The sequence below is a fragment of the Hippocampus guttulatus genome, chromosome 9 (genome assembly GCF_054856545.1).
Source record: "Hippocampus guttulatus isolate MCC_2025c chromosome 9, RoL_Hgut_1.0, whole genome shotgun sequence".
Taxonomy (NCBI): domain Eukaryota; kingdom Metazoa; phylum Chordata; class Actinopteri; order Syngnathiformes; family Syngnathidae; genus Hippocampus; species Hippocampus guttulatus.
In genome coordinates, this window is record NC_141269.1 from 3,819,172 (window position 1) to 3,840,186 (window position 21,015).

Below are 21,015 nucleotides of genomic sequence, written 5' to 3' on the forward strand. Positions count from 1 at the left end.
ATACCAAGGGATGCAAGGAACGTAAAACTGTGTGTGTATGTGTGTAATGGAGCAGAGGTGACCCAGTGGGGTTCATGAGCCAGTGGGGCTTCACCATTGTCCAGGATTAGAGGGAGCCCAAGGAGTAGGGGGGGCTGGAGAGTATCGATGCCCAAGGTATTGCCTTCACGAGGGCTTAGCAATATATTTGTGTGTGTGTGTGCGTGTGCGCGCGCATGGACCCCAAAAGGGGGCGGGTGAGGAAAAGTCATTAGAGATGATATAAGGCCAAAAGGGAGGAAATTGATTAAAGGGGAATGAGTGACCAGGAAGTATGTCAAGGGTCTTTGTTTCCCCTTCAATTAAAGTGAAACGTCTCAGTGGTATCGCTGCATATGGTGTGTGTGTATGTGTGTGTGTGCGTGTGGGGGGGGGGGTGAAGGGGTGGGGGTGATGGATGGACTCGCCATAGTGGCTCGCAGGGAGGAACACATCCGTCATAGCTTAGCCGATATGTCATTCCCGAATGCACAAAGTTCGTTGAAAAAAATAATAATAAGGCTAAAGACTTACAAACTGTTCCGCTCAAATTTAAACTTGACCGTTTTGACAATAAAATAAAATTTAAAAAAACTAAATGTCATTCTTTCATGTTGAAAAAAAAAAATCATTTGTTCTGGTGCTCCAAAAGTTTGTGTCCACCCAAAAGGATTTCAAATTTACCAGTCAAGATGAGAACGGTGGGAATCTTCAAACTGTGAAAGCGCAACATGTCACGTTTCTTTGTATGGGACAGTGGGAAGAGTGCTCAATCGGCCCCAGGAACTGTCTGCGTACCACCGCAATTGCGCCTGTTATTCTACCAATTTCAAAATGGTGGAAATTGTAAACTAGCATAAGAATGATCACCTCTGATCCGATACCAATTCCGATATTTGGCTGATTCAAATTTGGAAAATCGATCAATCGGCCGATAAATTAAATAACATAAAAGGAATAAAATGAGCGGCCCGGTAGTCCAGTGGTTAGCACGTCGGCTTCACAGTGCAGAGGTACCGGGTCCGATTCCAATTCTGGCCTCCCTGTGTGGAGTTTGCATGTTCTCCCGGGGCCTGCGTGGGTTTTCTCCGGGTGCTCCGGTTTCCTCCCACATTCCAAAAACATGCATAGCAGGCTGATTGGACGCTCTAAATTGTCCCTAGGTGTGAGTGTGGGCGTGGATGGTTGTTCGTCTCTGTGTGCCCTTGATTGGCTGGCAACTGATTCAGGGTGTCCCTCGCCTACTGCCCGAAGACGGCTGGGATAGGCTCCAGCACCTCCCGTGACCCTAGTGAGGATCAAGCGGTTCGGAAAATGGATGGATGGATGGAATGAAATGACTTCTTTCGGTCCCTTTACGACAGTATCACTGGACATTGACAATATGTTTAACGTTAACCCTTCGAGGGACAGCGGTTACTACAGTGGACACCTTATCAAATTATCAGGTTACAGGGTGCATGAAAGGGTTACAAAGAAAATTGGCAAAAATTAGCCCATTGAACATTTTTTATTTCACGATTTCTTTTGAGAGGTGGGAAACGTTCGAACACCATTATCCCTGCATTGTGTTAATGTATTAAAAAAACGGGGGGTGGGAGGGGGGGGGGGAGAAAAATGCAGATTTTAGCCAATTTTAAAAGAGGGTTAGGGTGCGTGTTAATTAGTGGGCCGTGCGCAAATCACTTTATTAATTTATTTGTACCTGTACACTTCCCACTTGGTTGTTCTTGAAATGCACCTTTGAGCTACGTTTGCGTCGGTATCGGTATCTCGCCCCGCCCCTATCATTTGGTATCAGATTGATATCACTTCAATCTCTCTTAAAGTTGTCCAATTCTGAATTTGACCTCCATGTTTAGTCAAACAAAACTTGACCACTTAGTTTCGAAAGAGAAAACAGGTTGTGGGTGCAGCTCAAACCAAGACTTCTCTCCACAGCTGTTTCTTCAGGCGGTTAGTCTGGCAGGCAGGCAGGCAGGAGGGCCACTCCACAAGTGCCCCGCGACCAACGTAATTCAGACACCTTTTGTGTGCCCGAAGAGGAGAAACGCAGCCCACTGTTTAGCGCTCCTCCTCCTCCTGCTCGGAAACAATCAGGGAGGGTCTCGCCCGGAGCCGGGTCAACAGAATGGGCTGTGAATCCTGTGCCTCTGAATCTGCCGGGTGGGTGGTCCGGCTCGCTCACTCACACACATAGAAACATTCTCCTCCTCCTCCTCCACCCTCTCTTCTCTCCACAATTAGCTCATCCATTGGGCTCCAGCTCAGTCTGCGAGCGCATGGTGCCTGGGGCTGGCCGTGGATGAGGGTCTTTCTCCGAGTAGCAGACACCCACTCGTATAAAGGGTACCACATGACGATGCGTCCTTGTTCCCATTTTGGTGAGTGCGGAACAACAACAACAACAACAACAATAACAACAACAACAACAAAATCACAAAAGGCACAAGGGACCGCCCATATTTGCTAACTTGGACGTAAACATGGTCACCACACTTTATATAAAGTAGACATTACATACCGTAATTACATACAAACGTTTATATGAGTGTGGAAAAATACAAATATTCTGTAAATATGATGGTCAGTCATTGCAAATTGTTCTCAGTTGAATTCAACCAATTCGATCGTTCAGGTTACTTTTTTTTTTCCTAAAATGAAACTGTAACTAACTTTCATAATAATAATAATTTCATATATTTAAGATTATATTTTAAATATATTTCATAGTTAAAATGAGGAAACTCTTCTAAGCACTGATTTTTAAACACTGCCTGATTCTTTAAAAAAAATTATACTGTATATATATATATATATATATATATATATATACACACACACACACACACGTGTATATATACTATATAAAAGACAAAAATGCATGTAAAAATGGGTAATGTTTTTTTAATAAAATGTACCCGTAAAAAGGATATCTTGGATTTAGAATAACAAAAAAAAAATGGGAGAAAGATTGAGAAATGTTGAAAACGTATGTGTCTCGACAAATAAGGAAGAGCAACTCAAGAAATTTTTAGGACATGAAAACCTATGTATGAAATATAATTTTTTAAGATTTAAAATTGTGAAATATCTTCTGAAAATTCTAAAATAACTTCAACATTCACTTCAGCAAATAAAGTTTAAGTAGCAAAAATTACATCAGATTGACAACAAAAAACAGACCCTAATATCACTATTTTTAAATATACTGATCAATACAATTTACGAAAATATTTTTTAACACAAAAGACTTGGTAAAAAAAGTGTTACATTTAAAAATAATGCTAATAAATGAGTTCTACAATTCTGACATATTTTAAAAACCTGACTGTTGTCCTTCCCCTGAACTACAGCGACATCTAGTGAGTAAAAAGTAGAACGGACAGATAGAAACTACAATAAATAAAAAACACATTGAGAAAATGTCATTAAGCGCTGGGTCGATGTCTAATAATTGCACTTTGAATCGCCCAATGTCAATAAAATAAAATACAAATAAAAATGTAAAGCTCCGAGTCATGCACTGACACAGAACATTTTATCGCGGTCAAACAAAAGTCAGACGTACGAAATGAGCGAGTTCCACTGAACCAAAGTGCTCCTCGCGTGGATTTAGAAAGTGAGGAAATAAATGTCGAGAAGTGTAATAGTGGAAGGCTTCCTGTGGCTTGCAGCATTTTGAAGCAAGACAGGGTGCACCCTGCTGCGGTCTGCGGCCTTCATCCTCTTTTTGCCTTCCGGCTGTGCCACACTCACAGCTCGAGACGTAACGAGTCACTTTATCCACGTTTTTTAAATTTATTTTGAATTCTTCAATTCTTTTCACGGGCACTATGCTCGCGTTTGCGCCGTCCTTGGTTACGCTGGGTAAGTTTTGTGCGTTAGAAATTGACTGAATCATGTGAGGACTTTACGACCGGAATTAGTTCACAATAATGGCTCATGATGTAATTCATTATCATCATCTTTTTTTTTTTTAAATCTAGAGTGTGTTTATTCACGTTCCCCATTTTGATGTATGTAATTCGTTTGAACCGAACAGAGCAATGTTGATAAACATCAGCCTACTAGGTTGTTACAAGTCATTGTAGTCAACATAGCCTCAAATTTTAGACCCTAAATCTATAAATCAAGTATTGTAAATTTATTTTTTTCCTTAATAAAATGTTTAAAAATAGATTTTACTTGATTGAAATATTACGTTTCGCAATGTTGCCATTTATCCTCTTAGTTTGTTTTGAAGTGATGTTTTTGATCATCCATTTCCATTTATTTATGCAAATAAGATAAGAAGATAAGAAAACCTTTACTGTATTAGTCTCGCAATGGAGAAATTCCCAATTCACAGCAGCAAAGTTATGAAAGGAAGAAGTAGGAGAACAAAATATAGGAGCTGCTGGAAAGGCATTTTAAAAGGATTTAAAAAGTGTGTCAATGCACATTACTAACATATCATTTTCCATTTTTAATTAAGTAATTTTAATTTATTCCTCAGTAATTTTTTTTTCAATCACTTGGAAGTGACAACCAGTATCACGCATAGTTTGCATCCCATAACATTTATTTCTAGGAAGCAATTTTTGTAAATTATTAGGATCTTATTATTTTTAAATGACGTTTACTTGATTGTTTTTCTTCATATATTTTTAAGTGATGAGGATCTGTACATCATACTGGAAAGACCATACACCAATCCATTGATCAAAATGCACTTTTTATTCTTAGTTAACATTTTTTATGTAATTTATTTTAAGGTTTTTACGTTTTTAATTTAACATTATCATTATTATTGGTATTATGGCCGTTATTTATTTATTTATTAATTGACCGTAACCTGAACCCTTCATGTCGAGGATTTGCTTTCCCGCAGCTTTGGTCTCACTAGCAGCGTCGCAAATGCCTCCCGGCTCGACGACGGAATCAGAACAGCGAATCATCACCGTGGCTGGCACGGTGGCAGAAAATGGCATCAGCTCTGAAACTCCCGAAAACCGAAACGGCACCCTCATGAGTAGCACCGTGAGCTACACGAATGCCAATGGTAGCGCCATACCTTGGACGGATCAGAAAGGTATGCTAAACTTCGGAAAGTAAGGCACTGTGTCTTCGAGACGGGTCAGACGTCACTTTAATAGCACATTAAGATGGTGGCTTGCAAAGCCTGGGAGGGGCTATGTGCCCGCTTGTCCATCCCTGCTTTGTACGCCATTGCAAAAAATGATGTGATGCCCCCACATATGGGTAAGGCGAGCCACCATCGTCAATGCACTTTGTTCTGTTTATTGAACAGGACCAAGAGTCCAACACAGAAATAGAAAATGAGTACTTTTGCAAGGTGTATGTGTGTGTATATATGTGTGTGTGTGTGTGTGTGAATATTGCACACTTTATTTTTGAAAAATGTTGACTTTTTTCCTCAAAAAATATTTATAATAAAATTCTGACTAATTACAAGCACTGCATAAAGTTGTACGGTATATTTTGCTACAAAATAAATCTGATTTATTGGGGGTGAGCGAGATTATTTTTGGCAATAGTACAGAAATGAAGGTTTATATTTTCTGAGCAAGTAAATCTAATATGATGCTACCTTATCGATATTATAATCATAAGAATGAATGCTGTGATACAGTGCGATATTGATGTTGTGGGTTTTAATGCAACTTTTTAACTTGTCATGAAATTTTGTGTTGAACTCCAATTTAGTTTTTTTTTTTTTTTTTTTTTAACTTCCTACTTTGGACTGTTCAGTATTGGTGCACCTAATGAGATCTTTTTGACCCAGGTAACCGCACTGAAGGCACATCCAGTGAGACCACGCCTCCACCTATGTCCACCTCTTTCACCCACGCCACCAAAATGACGGAAAGTCAGAGGGACAAAAGTAAGTCATTTTCCTCATAGAGGATCCGCTCAGAGATCAAGAACTTAATTCTTTTTTTTTTTTGCAGGAAAAGGTTTTCAAATGTGATCGTAGTGGTCGAAGTTGAAACAGTGGTTAAATGTATCAATAGTCCATTCAAGATGTAATAGATAAAGACGCATAAGTAAGTTGAACTGGGGAAATCATCTTTTTCACACAGGTACCACCACAGCAAAGCCTTCCACCGCCAAAAGCTACGACACCACCGGTGAGTGGCCATTAGTTTTTCCTTCGGTGTATCTTGAAATGAAATATGACATAAGTTAGGAGTGTGGTCTTAAATGTGACTATTTTTCAACCGCATTTGTCCCACCAAGGCATCCTCATCGTCGTTTTGATCATCGTGGTAGCCATCGGCTTCGGGATCGCTTGCTACATCTCCAAGAGGCGAGGAAGGGTGAGTACAAGAGGCGAGAGGAACCCCCCCCCCCCCGCCATATTTGTGTTTAAATGCTTGGTCCCATAAAAAAAATGAGACCAAGAAAAGTCATACCCCCACCCCAAAAAACAAAAGTATTCTCGTTTTTGAAAAAGGATCCAATTCTAAATATTCTTTAGAGAAAAATATATTTTTTCTAAGACGTTTTAGTGTTACAAGTTTATATGTAAAAATCCCAATTCAATAAATATAATTGAAAATTTTAGGAGGGGTGGATGCTGTAATATCGTAGGATTAAAAAAAAATCATAATTACACTACAATAAAGCTTTTTTTCCTTTTTTCTAAAAACTTATTTTCTTGAAAAGAAAGGAGTGATGCAAGTACAAAGTTGTATTTTTTTAGTGGGGGCCGGTAAAAAAAATTCCTTGAGAAAGCAAATTGGAATTTCACAGGAATAAAGTTGTAACCATGTATTTATTTAAAAATAAAAATGTGATCTTTTTATGAAGAGAAAAAAAAGAACCTTGATTTTTAATTGAATTTGACGTCACGTGACAAGACTTTTGGTGTCTTTCAGCGCTACGCTGTCGACTTCTCCTCGAGAGCGGATGAAGCCAGTGTCCCTCTCAGCCCCGTGGAGCCCATGCTTGCAAACGACAGCGCGCCACACAACGGTAGGTCGAAACAACGAGTACATACTCTAGATATAAAAAGTCTACACACCCCTGTTTAATCGCCAGGTTTTTCTGATGGAAAAAAATAATAATTGATCGAAATTATTTTCCAACCTTGTTACACCGTGAACGTGAGCTATAACCTGTAGAACTCAATTGAAAAAAAAATTCCAGAGTACAGGTAAAAATAACTAAGATAGCATAGTTGCACAAGTGTGCACACCCTCCTATATATATAAACGGGCATCTATATCAACCTTCCAGGGTTGCAGACGTTTGAAAGTGGAGACAAGAGGTCAAAAGAAGAAGAAAAAGAAGGAGAAGCGCCAAAACAGGACGAAGACGAGCCAAAAGGTAAGAGAGTGACTTTTGTGATGAATTAACTTCCTCTTTCTTAAGATCAAGACTCACTAAAAAAAGGGAAGTGACCGTTACTGTTCTTACAGTTGACCCCATTTTGTCACATACCAACTCAGAACATCTGGTCACGAATTTGATGTCATTTGTTACTCATGTGGAGGATTCTAAAGTTTCGGAAATGATCAAGCTATGCTGTCACCAGCATGAAGCATTTCATACCAGAGGAACTTTTTTTTTACGTTTTGAGAGCCACAAAAAGTAAAAGTAATGGTCAAGCGTGAGGAGAAATGTGTGGAATGGGCAACATTGACGTAGGTTTAAAGATAAAGAATTAAGATATATTAAAAGAAAAGTTGTTAAAAAAAATCACATTAAGTGTTATAGTTAGTTGCATTTCTAAGGAGAAAATCAAAATCAATTTTTTGAAATTACAACTTCTTCACGCACTACTTCAAATGTATTCTTGTGATATTTCCACATCATTCTCAAAATTAAAAAAAACTTTAATATTTTATACACGAATAAAGTTGATTTTTTTAAATTCTCATGATGTTTTTATTATCCGCTTGCCAACTTTATTCTAAAGGAATTTCAACTTTATTCCCATAAATACTACTTTATTATAATCACTGCAAGAATAAAGGCAAAATCTCTTTTCCACATACATGACAGAACCTTTTTCACATATTTTGACTTCATTATCATGGTTGTAATTAATACATGAATTTTTATATGAATAAAGATGGAATATATTTATTCAAAGATATTCCTAAAGTTAATTTTTTCGAACACAAAATGTCTGCTTTTTTGTTTCAACTTCTTCATTTTCCTAAATTCATCAAGAATGTCAAAATATTTGGGGGAAAATTCTCATGCAATTCTGATTTTATATATATCTTGGTCACATTTTATGCTCCCAATGTATTAACTTTATCCGATAATATTTCAACGTTTTCCCCATGAGCATGACTTTATTTTGATAATAATCATAAAATAATTTACTTTACGCAAAAAAAAATGTTTTAGCGTAAAATAAATTATTTTTGTAATCCTTACTTTCTTCTCGTAACATTCAAACTTATTTCTCTTTTCTCTAATATTTTAACTTTAGCCCCCATAAACACGACTTTGGTACAATAATAATTACAGGACTGAGACCGATTTAAAAAAAAAAAATCATGTAATACCTTGACTGTTTTCCCAATCCCCACTTGATTCCCGTAATATTGCAACTGGGTTTGGGTCACTCTCCGACTTGAGGTCTCGCTGTGGCTCTGCACTGCAGTAATCCCATTGACCACACGAGAGAGCCTTTGGACTAAAGTGTCGACGACTGCGTGAACAACCGCTGCTTACTCTTTAATCTTGCGGTGAAGGCTTTGTCTTTTTATGCGCTGTTGCACATTATATTCAATCTCCAAAGACAGTTATATGAAATGGTGAAGGGGCAGTCCTTCCTCTCACAGGAAACAAGTCATTAAAGCACACTACTGTCACCACTGAAGTGCCTCTGAATAACCTCAGATAACACTTAGATGTTCTAGGAGGCTTTTTCTCACGCTTTAAAGTCGACCAGTTATTTTCGGTGAAGATATTTGGACTGTTACCCAAGTATCACTTCATACAAAATGCAGAACTTAGATTCGCTCTTCTGGACAGGGCTCCAAGTGCACAGGAAGCAATAAGAGAGTGCTTTTTTTTTTTTTGTCTGTTTGTTGTCCCTTTACAGCTGAAGCTGAAGCAGAGTCTGCATCTCCACCAGCGGACGACTCACAGAACAAAGCCAAAGAGGTCAAGCCGGTGAAAACCGACGAATCAGGCCAACAAATCTCCGACGGGACCGCGGAAGAGAGTCCGCAGAACGAGAACAACAGCAACAATTCTGACGTGATGCAGAGGAAAGGTGGCATGTCCGATAGAGAGGCAGCTGTCAAATCATTTGGACCAAGGCAGTTAAAAGTGCACGGCACCAGCATGGCGTTGTGATGCAACAGTTTTTATTCATCTTAGTTCCTGTTTAGCAACATATCATGTTTCAACACTCTATTTTGGTAAAAAGAAAAAAAAAACTGTTGCAATATGTTCCACATCAGACAACGTTGAGTAAACTTGAAACCATTTTGGTACGGTTTCTGTCCCCTCACAGTCTTCATTGAAAACTCAATTATTTGCTGTTGTCTAAAACAAAAGTGTTGCATTAGCTAGCTTTAGCTCACACGACATCATAAATACGTTGGACAGCAGAATACTTTCGACACAAGCCTTTTCAGAGTTAGTTGGGGAGTTCGTGAGGAATTGATTAAGTGAGCGAAGAAACGTTCATCAGTCCGTTCGTTTGTATGTGAGTTTCTTCATTCAGTGGTTGTTGTTCAGTTAGTTAGTTCTACTCTCGGACACCCAGTTGTTCTACTGGTTAACCTCTTTTTTTTTTTTGTCATTGAAGCAGATTTCAAATCGTCCGCCGTCTTTTGGGAGATTTCCCTCGACAGCCAGGTGTGAGAAATGATGCCCCCGCTTGGTTGTTGTGTTGATCTTCGTAAAACATGGTAAGTCACACTTTGGCTTACGCCCTGCCGGCTCATCTAGTAGTAACAGATGCTGGGTCTGCATAAATCCAGAGACTAGTTCAAGGCACCGGATAGAGTGTGGCCCCCTACGTCCACATGTGATGCATTCACTTTCGGCAATACCTTTATTTCAGCTTTTGATTGGCAATGGTCAAAGTGAGGCTAGCTGTTGAAGTGCATTTACAGGCTCTCAACGCAACAGGTGGTGCAATAAATTATAAGTAACTGTATGTTTTGGTCAATTAGAAGTTCAATTTGGGCTAACCTGAACTCTACTAGCTCTAACCCCGTAATCCTAAATCTCTCCTACCCCATAATATTCTGGATAGCTAATGTGACTACTCACTTGCTGACACACCTTAACTCGACCGGTAATGCTAATGTTGCTAGAATGACTCGCAGAGACTGACAGATCTGACTACAATGTCGAACTTACCATTAGATATCATAGCTAACCTTAAGCACCGCTGTATCTTGTTAACACCCCATTCGACTTCATTATTTGTGTAGCTAGCATTGCTAATGTGTCTTCCTAACATGCCTTCAGATTTTATCTGTTGTTAATGTAGCGACGCGACTCGCTTACAGATGTATTCACTGTACGATATCTAATGTAATTACTTAACACACTTTAGCCGTAACTACTCCAATCAGTAACGTAGCTAACACACACGATGTCCACATAACCAAACGTGAGGCTAAATTAGCTATTGTGAATGGCAAAGGCATAGCTTTCCCTTTGGACACGACTGATGACAAATATGATGACTGCACATATAAACTCTTTTTGCATCACGCCCCCCCCCCCCTCCAAAAAAAACCCAACAAAAAAACCCACAAGTGTGATGTGAATAGCTACCTTCCCTTTTTACGATGCCCACCTTGGTTTCATGTTTTTTTTCTTCCTACAATTCAATGGTTTGTGTTCAAAAAGCATAGACAAGGAACAGCTGTTCCTTCACAAGGGGAGGGCACTTTCCGACCGTCCTTCCCAGTTGTGCGACATTATTACCCAGCCTTGACTGCGCATACTTCACTTTTGTCACTAGTCTGTTACTGTTTTATACGCTACAATCACATTTGTTTGCTGTAGGTTGAGCCGTAAGGTGCTTGACCTGTCTGTGACCCAACAATAAGAACCCAACTCTCCAAGTAAACCTCTATACATTTTAAGAGACCATTTTGTCTGTCGAAGTGCAGTTATCGTTCCCCCGCCCCCAACTTGGATGAGCTCTCCAACATGAAAGCCCTCCGGCGCTGACAGGAAAATAACATGCTGCGCTTCCCTGCTTCCCTAATTATGCCGCTGTAGTTTATGGCTTGTCAGTGAACAAGCATTGCTCGAGAGCACCCTGATGACGAACGGCCTTTCAACTTTGTCTCTTTTTGTGTGCGCGCGTGTGTGTGTGTATGTCCGGCTTCCAAAACCAGGTGGGAATAGTGAAGAGGTGACTTTATTCTACAAATGATTCAATATGCTCTCTCAGGGGCTCATAACGATGCCTTCGATCATATTTCAGGATTTATTTTTTCATTTCTCCTTTGGCAAATACCAAGACTGTTCACTTAGCTTTTGCTAAAATTCAAATTTTGCGGAATGCAACTCCTTTTGGTGTGGATCCATGGGGGTGGAAGTCTAATGTTGTGTTTGAAAGTTAGGTTCATAAAATTAGTTATACAAGGACTGACGTGGAAGTCAGTGATGCTGATAAATTCGGCTGACTTTGATGTAGTAAGCGGAGGTCCGTCGTGTGAAAGTGAGAGTGAATGGTTGTCTGTCTCTTGATGTTCCTTGCGACTGACCGGCAACTCGTCCAGGATTTTGTCCGCCTTAAGTCAGCGAAGATAAGCCCTAACTCCCCGTGAAAAAAATAAAAATAGAATTGGAGAATGGTGTCTAGTGCTAGCAAGTTGCCTATGCTACGCTACCTACGTACGTGTGTTGCGAAGTCTAATGGAGTGTTAGCAAGTCACGTTAGCAACATTACCTACTCAATGAGCGATGCTAGCAAGCATGACCAAGTTGCCTTTGGTATGCTATAGGTAAACGTGCTAATGGCTGGCTTTATTTTACCCCAAAATAAATAAATAAATGATGAATAATAAATAATAATATACATAAATGCGAGGCGACTTCATTTTTTGAAACACTGGGACAAATCCCGAACCAACGCTCTCGGGGGAATGTTCCAATTTCCAGACTATTCTCGCCAATACGCATAAATAACATAAATGGCGGCAAGGTAAGATTATGTCAGCTAGCCTCTTGCTCAAACAGCTGTTTCTGTGTGGAGGTCAAAGTTCACAGCAGAGGCCACATAAACTTGGCCAAGCCGTGGCAAAAAGCAGGTGATGGTTGTGAGACAGGACGCATTGCTTTCAACCCACTTTTGATCTCTTTTCTTTTTCCAGGTGAAGAGACGAACAACTGCAGATCAAAACAATTTAATTGTGGTCATCATTCATCTAAGGAAGATAAGAAGTTAAATATCTGAAAAAGTTGTTTAATGACTTCCTTGACCTCCATCTTGTGCTTTATGCTATTCCATTAGTGAGTCATCAGTGAAACAGTGTAATAAATACTGAGATATGTGACATTGTAACATGCAAAAAGAGATTGAAAATCATAATTACTGTAGAGATAATGTCATCTTTTTGTTTGTGGAATAGTTTGGAGATGTTTTTTGTTATATATGGCAATGAGGAGGCTTTATATATACTTGTAAATGCTCGGGTGCTTGTTATAATGCTGTAGTGTTTTGTCACTGTCCAATTAAATAAAATAAAAAAAACATGCGTTACTGTTTTTGTTGTTGTTCTAATTAAAAAAAAAATGTTCCGCAAGTGTTTTGGATGAAATACTTTCAGATTCATATGAAAAAAAAAAAACAATAACATCGATCAAAATTTGAGCTACTGTCTCTTTATTGGAATTATTAATTGGGATTTCACAACAACCAACAAAAAACATAAATCTACCTATTTGGGTATTTTTGTTCATCTAATAGACTGGATAAGGTAGATAAGTGTGTTTTCTTTTTGTTTATTTTACTGGTCAAAAGGTCCAAATTTCAGTTTTAAGGTGTTGTTGTACCTTAGCGTTTGTTGTCAGGTGTCTCCAAGTCAGTTAGAGTGTTAGCTATGTTGCTAACATTTGTTTAACCTTACACAATGTATTACCTAAGCTAATAGCTAGCGTGGTTGTTTTGAGGGAAGTAAAAAAGTTAGCACTTCAAGGTCTTTGCAGTATGGTGTTTCCCAGTGGGTTACCATGTTAGCTATGTGGCTAAAATTTGTTTAGCTAATGTATACGTTCAGTTTCTAATAGCTCGCAATTTTTTGTTGTTGCGGGTAAAAGGTCAACATCTCAATTTTAATGTGTTGTGTCATTAATTTAATCCGATGGGAAAAAAATCCCCAGGGGTTCTCAGTGCACCTTCCTGCAAGATTATGTATCAGCCTGTTTCCATGGACCAGGATCTATATCAATCTGCCCGCGGAATGCTTGAATAGGCCATTGAGCAGGTGAAAATTTGGAGGTGTGCTTGTGACGGAAGTAGCCAACCGCAGGCATGGTTGGCCCGCATCGAAGCTGAATCTAAACCTCTTCCTCCACCCCATCGAAACATCTCTGGTCTCAGTAGCCATCGCTATTTATATGGCAGGTTGATTTACAGAACGGACGTTTAGCATGAGGCCGCTCACAATCAAAGCCATCTTTTCTGGACTTCAGGAAGGGAGCTCTTGTACACTGACTTGCAACAGTGCATTTTTACCATTTTTGTTGTTTTGTAGCGTCTGTCTGTTTGGGGGGATGCCTAACCCTGAGTGGGCCAAATAGCCCTCAAGGGGTAATTGCTATGTTGTTATTATTTTATGTAATATCGTAAAATCCTTAACAACTTAAAGGGCAATTTCCCAAATACTTTCATTATCCAAAATTCCCAAATTCAAAATGTGGCTCTTCTGCGGACTAATATAACACGCATTGTGCATCACCATAATGTTGGCATTTAAAAAAAAAAAGTAAAAGTAATTAATGTTTTTATCATTTAAAAAAAAAACGAAATGGGAAAATATTTTATTATTTTTATTATCATAGTGGTGTTTTATTAAATTATTTTGAAATATTTAAGAATTGTAGAAAAATGATTTTTATTTTTTTAGAATTTTTAAATTGATAGTTTCTAAGAATGCTTAAGAATAATTTTAAAAAAAACTTCTTTTACCATAATTCTAACAATCAAAGTGGGTCCGGAAGAATTAAAACACACGACAAGACACCAGGATCTTTAGAATGGTGCCAAATAAACTTCCGCCACGATGGGAATGTGAGCGAAATCCAGGAGTGAGTGAGTATAAATAAAACTCATGGTGTGTTTGTTTCTATAGTTACACCCCCACCCTACCAAGCATTTATTTCCATCCGGTCAAGTGAGGAGGCCGAGAGATTTATTTTAGAAAAGCGTGATACAGAATGCGTATGGCATTCCGGCTATTTGGCCCGCGTTATAGGCCGAGTTTTCCACGGCACTGCCCACGACAGTGTGCTTATTACATGGTTACTATACGTTTTGAAACTTTTTGATCAATTTGCACTGTAAAATGACATACCTCCTGTACTAAACACTGCTGAAATCAAAGAACAGTGTGAAACTCTGAAGCTCATCACAACACCAAAACATTATCTGAACAAGGTGGCCCGGTATTTTTATTTGAACATGACCTTGTGCGCCATATTGAGTTCACGCATATGAACTCAATAGAGATGCAGAAGGTTAAGGCTAAGCCGAATCGGTGTGGTCTGCTTGCCGATGACTTACTTGGCAAATTTAACACGTTTTTGCAACATTCGGATCAGATGTTCAGTTTTCTGAGGGTGCCCGTCGTCCACCTGTCCGGCTGATGCCCAATGATTACCCCCTTTGTGGGCCCAACCAGCAGACACTCTAGTGCTGGGACGTCCCAGTGATATGACCCCACTATAACCCCCTACCAAGTGTGAACAAGACTCGAGTAACCAATGGCGACTGTATTTTTTTTTTTTTTTTGCGATGTTGGTGAAGCTATGTTTCATAGACAGTGTGATCTGTCACGCCTGTTTTTCCCTGGTAATATTGTGATTTTTTTTTTTAGACCACACCCCAGTGCACACCTCGAGGCTGTCTTAAGACCCCCTTCAATCGACGTGCCCAATATCACCCGTGTGCATGTAAGCAACCTTTGGCGATTGTCGTCAGAAGACAAACGATTAGTTAGCACGCATAGCATCCATTCCACTAAATTGCCTCTCGCATTGGAGTTCACACCTCCCCCTCACGTCCCACCTCTGAAAAGGTTGCCTCTCTTGGTTGGAGGAGCACTTTCACAACCTCTTCCAATAGTCTTTCTTAATTTAGCTGTGGGGGGCAGGAGGCTCTCCCCCTAACATCGCTCCCCTCCCTTCCTCTGTGCTGACAGGGGGGAAGGGGGGGAGGGTCCAACGAGGGTCCCTGTCTACAGTTTCATTATTACCTGCGCAGCCCTTGCAGCACTCACCACACTTGTGCGTCTGTGGGAGGACGCAGCAGCTGAAGAGAGAGGACCAGAAGTTTGCATGTTTTTTTTTTCTTCAAATTGGGAGCTGATTTTTTTTTTTTCTTTTTTGGTCTCTACTTTGTGAAATTTAAGACAGCAAAGCAACGGACATGGCAGCTCGTCTGCAAAGTTCACACTGGACGTGCCTCCTGTTCGTGCTCGGCTTGTGTCTCGTCTCAGCAGAGCCTTTTAACCAAGCGCACCTGTACCAGCACAAAGCCGGACCTAACGAAGACAACATCATCATCGCCAACAACGGGATCAGAGTTCCGCTGGGGAAATCCGTGTTTTTGGATCCCCTGAATGACTTGGTGACTGCTGTTCAGCCCGGGGATCGTTGCCACATCACGGTTTTGGACAACGACCCGCTGGCTCAGAGACCAGGGACGCTAACCCCCAAGAAGTTCCCTTGCTCCTTCGCGCCGGATGAAGTGAAATACACCCATTTGGGGTCGCGGAGCCCCAGCACGGACCGGGTGAAGCTACAGCTGCGCTATGACTCGCAGACAGACACGGTGGTGATCCCATTCATGCTGGAGGTGGAAGTTGTTTTCCAGCAGCTCGAGGTCCTCACCAGGAATATGCCCATCAACGTGGACAAGCTCAATGGCGAGAGCGGCCCCATCGACAAGAAGACACTGGAGTTTTCCTACGAGGATGGGGTCACACAGTGCAAGATTGCCACACTGGTTGGCGCCGGAGGTCTCCCCAGGTACGGCACTCTCATTAATCATCCCATCAATGGGCAAATGGTCGACTGCGACCAATTTGTGAAGATGGGAATTCGTTATAAGCACACAGCCAAGACCGATTCCCCAAATAGAGACTACATTCCCATGGTGGTAGAGCTGCAGCACAACGACGGTAACACGATCATGCAAGAGCATTTCCAAATGATGGTTCGGATCAGGGAGGGCACAGAAAACACAGGGCCAAAGCCCAGCTTTGTGTCAATGATGATGATGGAGGTGGATCAGTTTGTGATGACCGCCATCACTGGCGACATGCTGGCCGCTGAAGATGTGGAGTCGGACCCAGACGATTTGATCTTTAATGTCACGTCGCCACTGGCCCCCGAGCAGGGCTATATCATCAGCACGGATGACCAGAACATGCCCATCACCTCCTTCTACCAGCGAGACATAAAAGATCTCAAAATAGCCTACAAGCCGCCTTCGGACGACTCCGAAGTGGAGAGAATCTTCCAACTTGAGTTTGAAATTGTTGACACGGACGGTGCCGTGTCTGAGACCTTTGCATTTATGATTGTGGTGAAGCCCATGAACACCATGGCCCCCGTGGCCACCAAAAACACAGGCCAGCTCTTGTTTGAGGGGCAATCGAGAGCACTTTCCAGCTCACAGAATTTAGAGATCAGTGACGAAGATAACCTGGAAGATGTGAGAATCACCGTAATTGACGGCCTGAAGCACGGGCAGCTGAGTGTGCGCGGGGGTCGCAGGAAATTCTTCACGCCGGCTGATTTGGACGCCGGAGTTGTGGTGTATCAGCATGACGGAAGTGACACCTACAGCGACAACATCATTTTCCGCATGACGGACGGCCAGAATGACGTTGAATTTTTGTTCCCCATCACGATTGTCCCAACGGATGATGAGCCGCCCATCATCAATGCAAACACCGGGCTGGTGCTGTTCAAGAACGAAGTCATGCAGATTTCACCGTTCATCCTGAGCGCCACGGATATCGACTCGGAAGACTCCGCCGTGAAGTTCATCCTGCAGGAGCCTTATTCTGTTGAGGGGGAGTTCCTGCTTCGGCAAGTGGAGCCCCCCTCCGACCCCTCCCTGTGGAAGTTCAGCGCGACGGATGAGATGTTTGAGCAGGTGGTGACTGAATGGTTCCAGCAGGACATCATGGATGGGAAGTTATTCTACCGCCACGTTGGAAGTCACAGCACCACCACCGTCATCGACCAGTATGTGTTCCGGGTCCAGGACGATAATGACCCGCCCAATCAATCCGGGGAGCAGTTGTTCACTGTCAAAATCCACCCCGTCGATGATCTTGCCCCAGAGCTCTGCCATGGAACCACCCTTCACGTGACGGTCAAGGAGTATGAACTGACGTACTTCAAGAAATCCTTTTTATGCTACACCGATCTAGACTCCGATGACCGAGACCTCAAGTTCACCATCACCAAGCCTCCGACTGACACAGATGAGAACAACCCGGTGCCCCTGGGTGACATTGTACTGACAGACCACCCAGACATTGTCATCAACGAGTTCACGCAGGCCCAGGTCAACCACCACAAGGTGGCGTACAAGCCCCCTGACCAGGAGCTCGGCATCACTCCCAAAGTGGCTCAGTTTACGTTCATTGTGGAGGACACTTCTGGAAACACAGCAGAGGGGCTGTTCACCATTTTTCTGCAGCCGGTCGACAACAAACCCCCGCTAATTACAAACACGGGGTTCAGCATCATGGAAAGGGGCTCGTACGTCATCACCAGTAACGATCTGCACGCCACAGACACTGATACAAACGATCAAAATATCATTTTCACAGTGAGCCAAGTTCCCAAACATGGGCGGCTACAGTATTTAGGCATCGACATGTCCAACGGCGAAACGTTTGTGCTCCAGGACATTGCGATCGGCCGCTTAGCTTACATCCACAACGGCGAGGAATCTCTGAATGACGTCATCAAGCTAGACGTAAGTGACGGTTTCCACGAGGTACCGATTAACATCAAGATCACCGTGGACCCAGTCGACGACGAGACTCCGACCATCATGCTTCCCGCCGGCGTGGTGGCCGCGTCCATTGACGTGCTGGAGAACGGCGCCACGGAAATCACAAGCAACGTGATACAGGGCCGTGACGAGGACACGGATGACCTCATGTTGATGTTCATTGTAGAGGAGCCCCCCAGGCTGGGCGAAATCCTGGTCAACGGCGCCCCCGCTGAAAGGTTCACGCAAGCCGACATTATCAACGGAGCGGTGGTGTACGTGCACACCTCCGGGGAAATTGGACCGGTGAAACGACACGACTCGTTCAACCTCACACTGTCCGACTTGTCTGACCAGTGGGTGGTCGGCGGCAACAAGGTCCAAGGCGTAACGGTGGGTGTCACCATACTGCCTGTCGACAGCATTCCGCCGATTGTTCGCGTCGGGGGTCAGTTTGTCGTGCTGGAAGGGGAGAAGAATGTCATCACTCTGGACCAGATCCAAGCGGAGGACATCGACACAAACAGCGAAGACATCCTGTGCACCATTATCGTCCAGCCCTCATCCGGCTACGTGGAGAATATCTCCCCAGCTCCCGGCTCGGAGAAATCCCGGGCGGGGACGGCGATCACTGCCTTTAGCATTCAAGATGTTGCCGCCGGGCATATCTACTATGTCCAAAGCATCCATAAAGGAATCGAACCCGTGGAGGATCGCTTCACCTTCCGCTGCTCGGATGGCATCAACTTCTCTGAACGACACTTCTTCCCGGTCATCATCATTCCAGCCAATGACGAGAAGCCTGAAATCTTCATTCGTGAGTTCATAGTGATGGAGGGCATGAGCTTGGTCATCGACACGCCCATCCTTAACGCGGCCGACGCCGACATCCCCGATGACGACTTGTACTTTGAGATTGTCAAAAACCCCAAACACGGCACCATAGTCCAGCAGCTGAGCACTGGCACCATCCCGGTGGACAGATTTGACTTGGAACAGATAAAGGAGGCCTCCAATATCGTCTATGAGCATGACGACTCTGAGACCAAAGAGGACAGTTTCGTGATACGCCTCTCAGACGGGAAACACACAGTGGAGAAAAAGGTAATCATCATGGTCATTCCGGTCGATGATGAGACACCCAGGATGGCAATTAATGACGGACTTGAGGTCGAGATCGGTGAGACTAAAGTCATCAACAACCGGATTCTGAAGGCCACCGATCTGGACTCCAACGACAGCACGCTGGTGTACATTGTGCGCTACGGTCCGGGCCAAGGCTACCTTCAGCGCATCAGCAAGTTTGGCGACGTTCTCGGTAACATCAGTTTTGGCATGAACTTCACGCAGGACGAGATTGACAAGCAGCTCATCCAGTACGTGCACACTGGCCAGGAAGGCATCAGAGACCTGCTCAAGTTTGATGTCACGGATGGCGTCAACGCCCTGATTGATCGCTACTTCTACATCAACATCGGAGGCATTGACATGGTCTTCCCAGAAGTCATCAACAAAGGTGTGACCCTCAAGGAAGGCGGCAAAGTCACGCTAACCACGGACCTCCTCAGCACCAGCGATATCAACAGCCCCGATGAGTTTCTCAGCTTTAGCATTACGCGGGCACCGAGCAGAGGTCACCTGGAGTGCACCGACTATCCGGGCGTGCCCATTTCTACCTTCACCCAACTTCAGCTCGCCGGCAACAAGATCTACTACATCCACACATCCGACGACGAGGTGAAAATGGACAGCTTTGAGTTTGAGGTGACGGATGGCTACAACCCGATCTTCCGCACCTTCCGGGTATCCATCACCGACGTGGACAACAAGAAGCCCGTCTTGACCATTAGTAAGCTTGTTGTGGAGGAAGGTGAAGCCAAGCTAATTACGCCATTCGAGCTGACAGTGGAAGATCGGGACACGCCGGACCGCCTGCTGCGCTTCGTCGTGACACAGGTGCCGGTGCATGGGCAGCTGCTTTTCAACAACTCCCGGCCCATCACGGCATTCACCAAGCAGGACCTGAACGAGAACATGATCAGCTACAAACATGACGGCACTGAGTCCGGCGAGGACAGTTTCTCCTTCACGGTCACCGACGGCACCCACACCGACTTCTATGTATTCCCGGACACCATTTACGAGACGCGCAAGCCGCAGATGATGAGCATTCACATCAACACGGTGGACAACGGCGTGCCGCAGATCGTGGTCAACAAGGCGGCAGGCTCGCTCAGGCTGCTCCCCTCGGGCCACGTGGGCTTCCTGATCACCAGCAAGGCGCTGCGATCAGAGGACCGCGACAGTCAGCAGGATGTCCTGAAGTACATCGTGTCCGAGGCGCCGCGACACGGTTTCATCATTAACTCCGCCAACGGGAACGACAGCATCAGCACCTTCACGCAAGGTATGAGCACAACCCACCATCCTTCCACTTGATAGACTTACTGTTTGCAGCTTTGCGATGGCAAGATATCAATTGATCAATTGTGAGGTGTCTCTCGGTCTCATGATATCAAAACGTGAAGAGCATGATGAATAGGACTGCCTCAAAACAGAGTGTAATTGAAGCAGGAAAAATATTTATGGATCAAAACAAATGTTGTGAAATGCTGTAAATTTAGGCGGGGTCAAAATAAGTTAATCTACAAAGGTGAACCTTGGAACCAATAAAGAGTTAAAGATGTTGATGAAAACACACTTTTAGTTAGTTGAAGATTCAGTCAGGTTTAAAGTTTACAACCCCCCCCAAAAAACATACATTATGATTGAAGATTTAATTGCCTTTAATCTTTACAAAAACGTTAGCGTCA

At 42.9% G+C, this 21,015-nt stretch overlaps 2 protein-coding genes across 3 annotated transcripts in view; both read left to right on the forward strand.

Annotated features, from left to right (window-relative positions):
• Positions 1–3,711: 3,711 nt before the first annotated feature.
• On the forward strand, positions 3,712–12,727 carry LOC147199888 (uncharacterized). 2 transcript variants are annotated; one of them, XM_086120883.1, is made up of 10 exons: positions 3,712–3,888; positions 4,892–5,092; positions 5,807–5,905; positions 6,105–6,152; positions 6,262–6,341; positions 6,903–6,999; positions 7,264–7,353; positions 9,089–9,262; positions 9,803–9,905; positions 12,339–12,727. In XM_086120883.1, the coding sequence occupies exons 1-9, from the start codon at positions 3,855–3,857 to the stop codon at positions 9,856–9,858; spliced, it is 879 nt and encodes a 292-aa protein (XP_085977009.1). In that variant the 5' UTR covers positions 3,712–3,854; the 3' UTR covers positions 9,859–9,905; positions 12,339–12,727. The 2 variants fall into 2 exon arrangements, with proteins under 2 accessions (XP_085977009.1, XP_085977010.1); XM_086120884.1 differs by having other exon boundaries at positions 3,716–3,888; positions 9,806–9,905.
• Positions 12,728–15,613: 2,886 nt separating this feature from the next.
• frem3 (Fras1 related extracellular matrix 3) overlaps positions 15,614–21,015 on the forward strand; it is a 29,416-nt gene continuing 24,014 nt past the window's right edge. The window contains exon 1 of the mRNA XM_086119936.1: positions 15,614–20,609. Within this exon, the coding sequence (XP_085976062.1) occupies positions 15,614–20,609 (4,996 nt within the window). The remainder of the gene's footprint in view (positions 20,610–21,015) is intronic.

Excerpts from the sequence above, each read along its gene's own strand:
- LOC147199888 (XM_086120883.1), top strand. The coding sequence starts at position 3,855 with ATGCTCGCGTTTGCGCCGTCCTTGGTTACGCTGG. Across the intron at positions 5,906-6,104 it reads GGAAAGTCAGAGGGACAAAA|GTACCACCACAGCAAAGCCT; the intron begins GTAAGTCATTTT and ends TTTTTCACACAG. Across the intron at positions 7,000-7,263 it reads CGACAGCGCGCCACACAACG|GGTTGCAGACGTTTGAAAGT; the intron begins GTAGGTCGAAAC and ends TCAACCTTCCAG.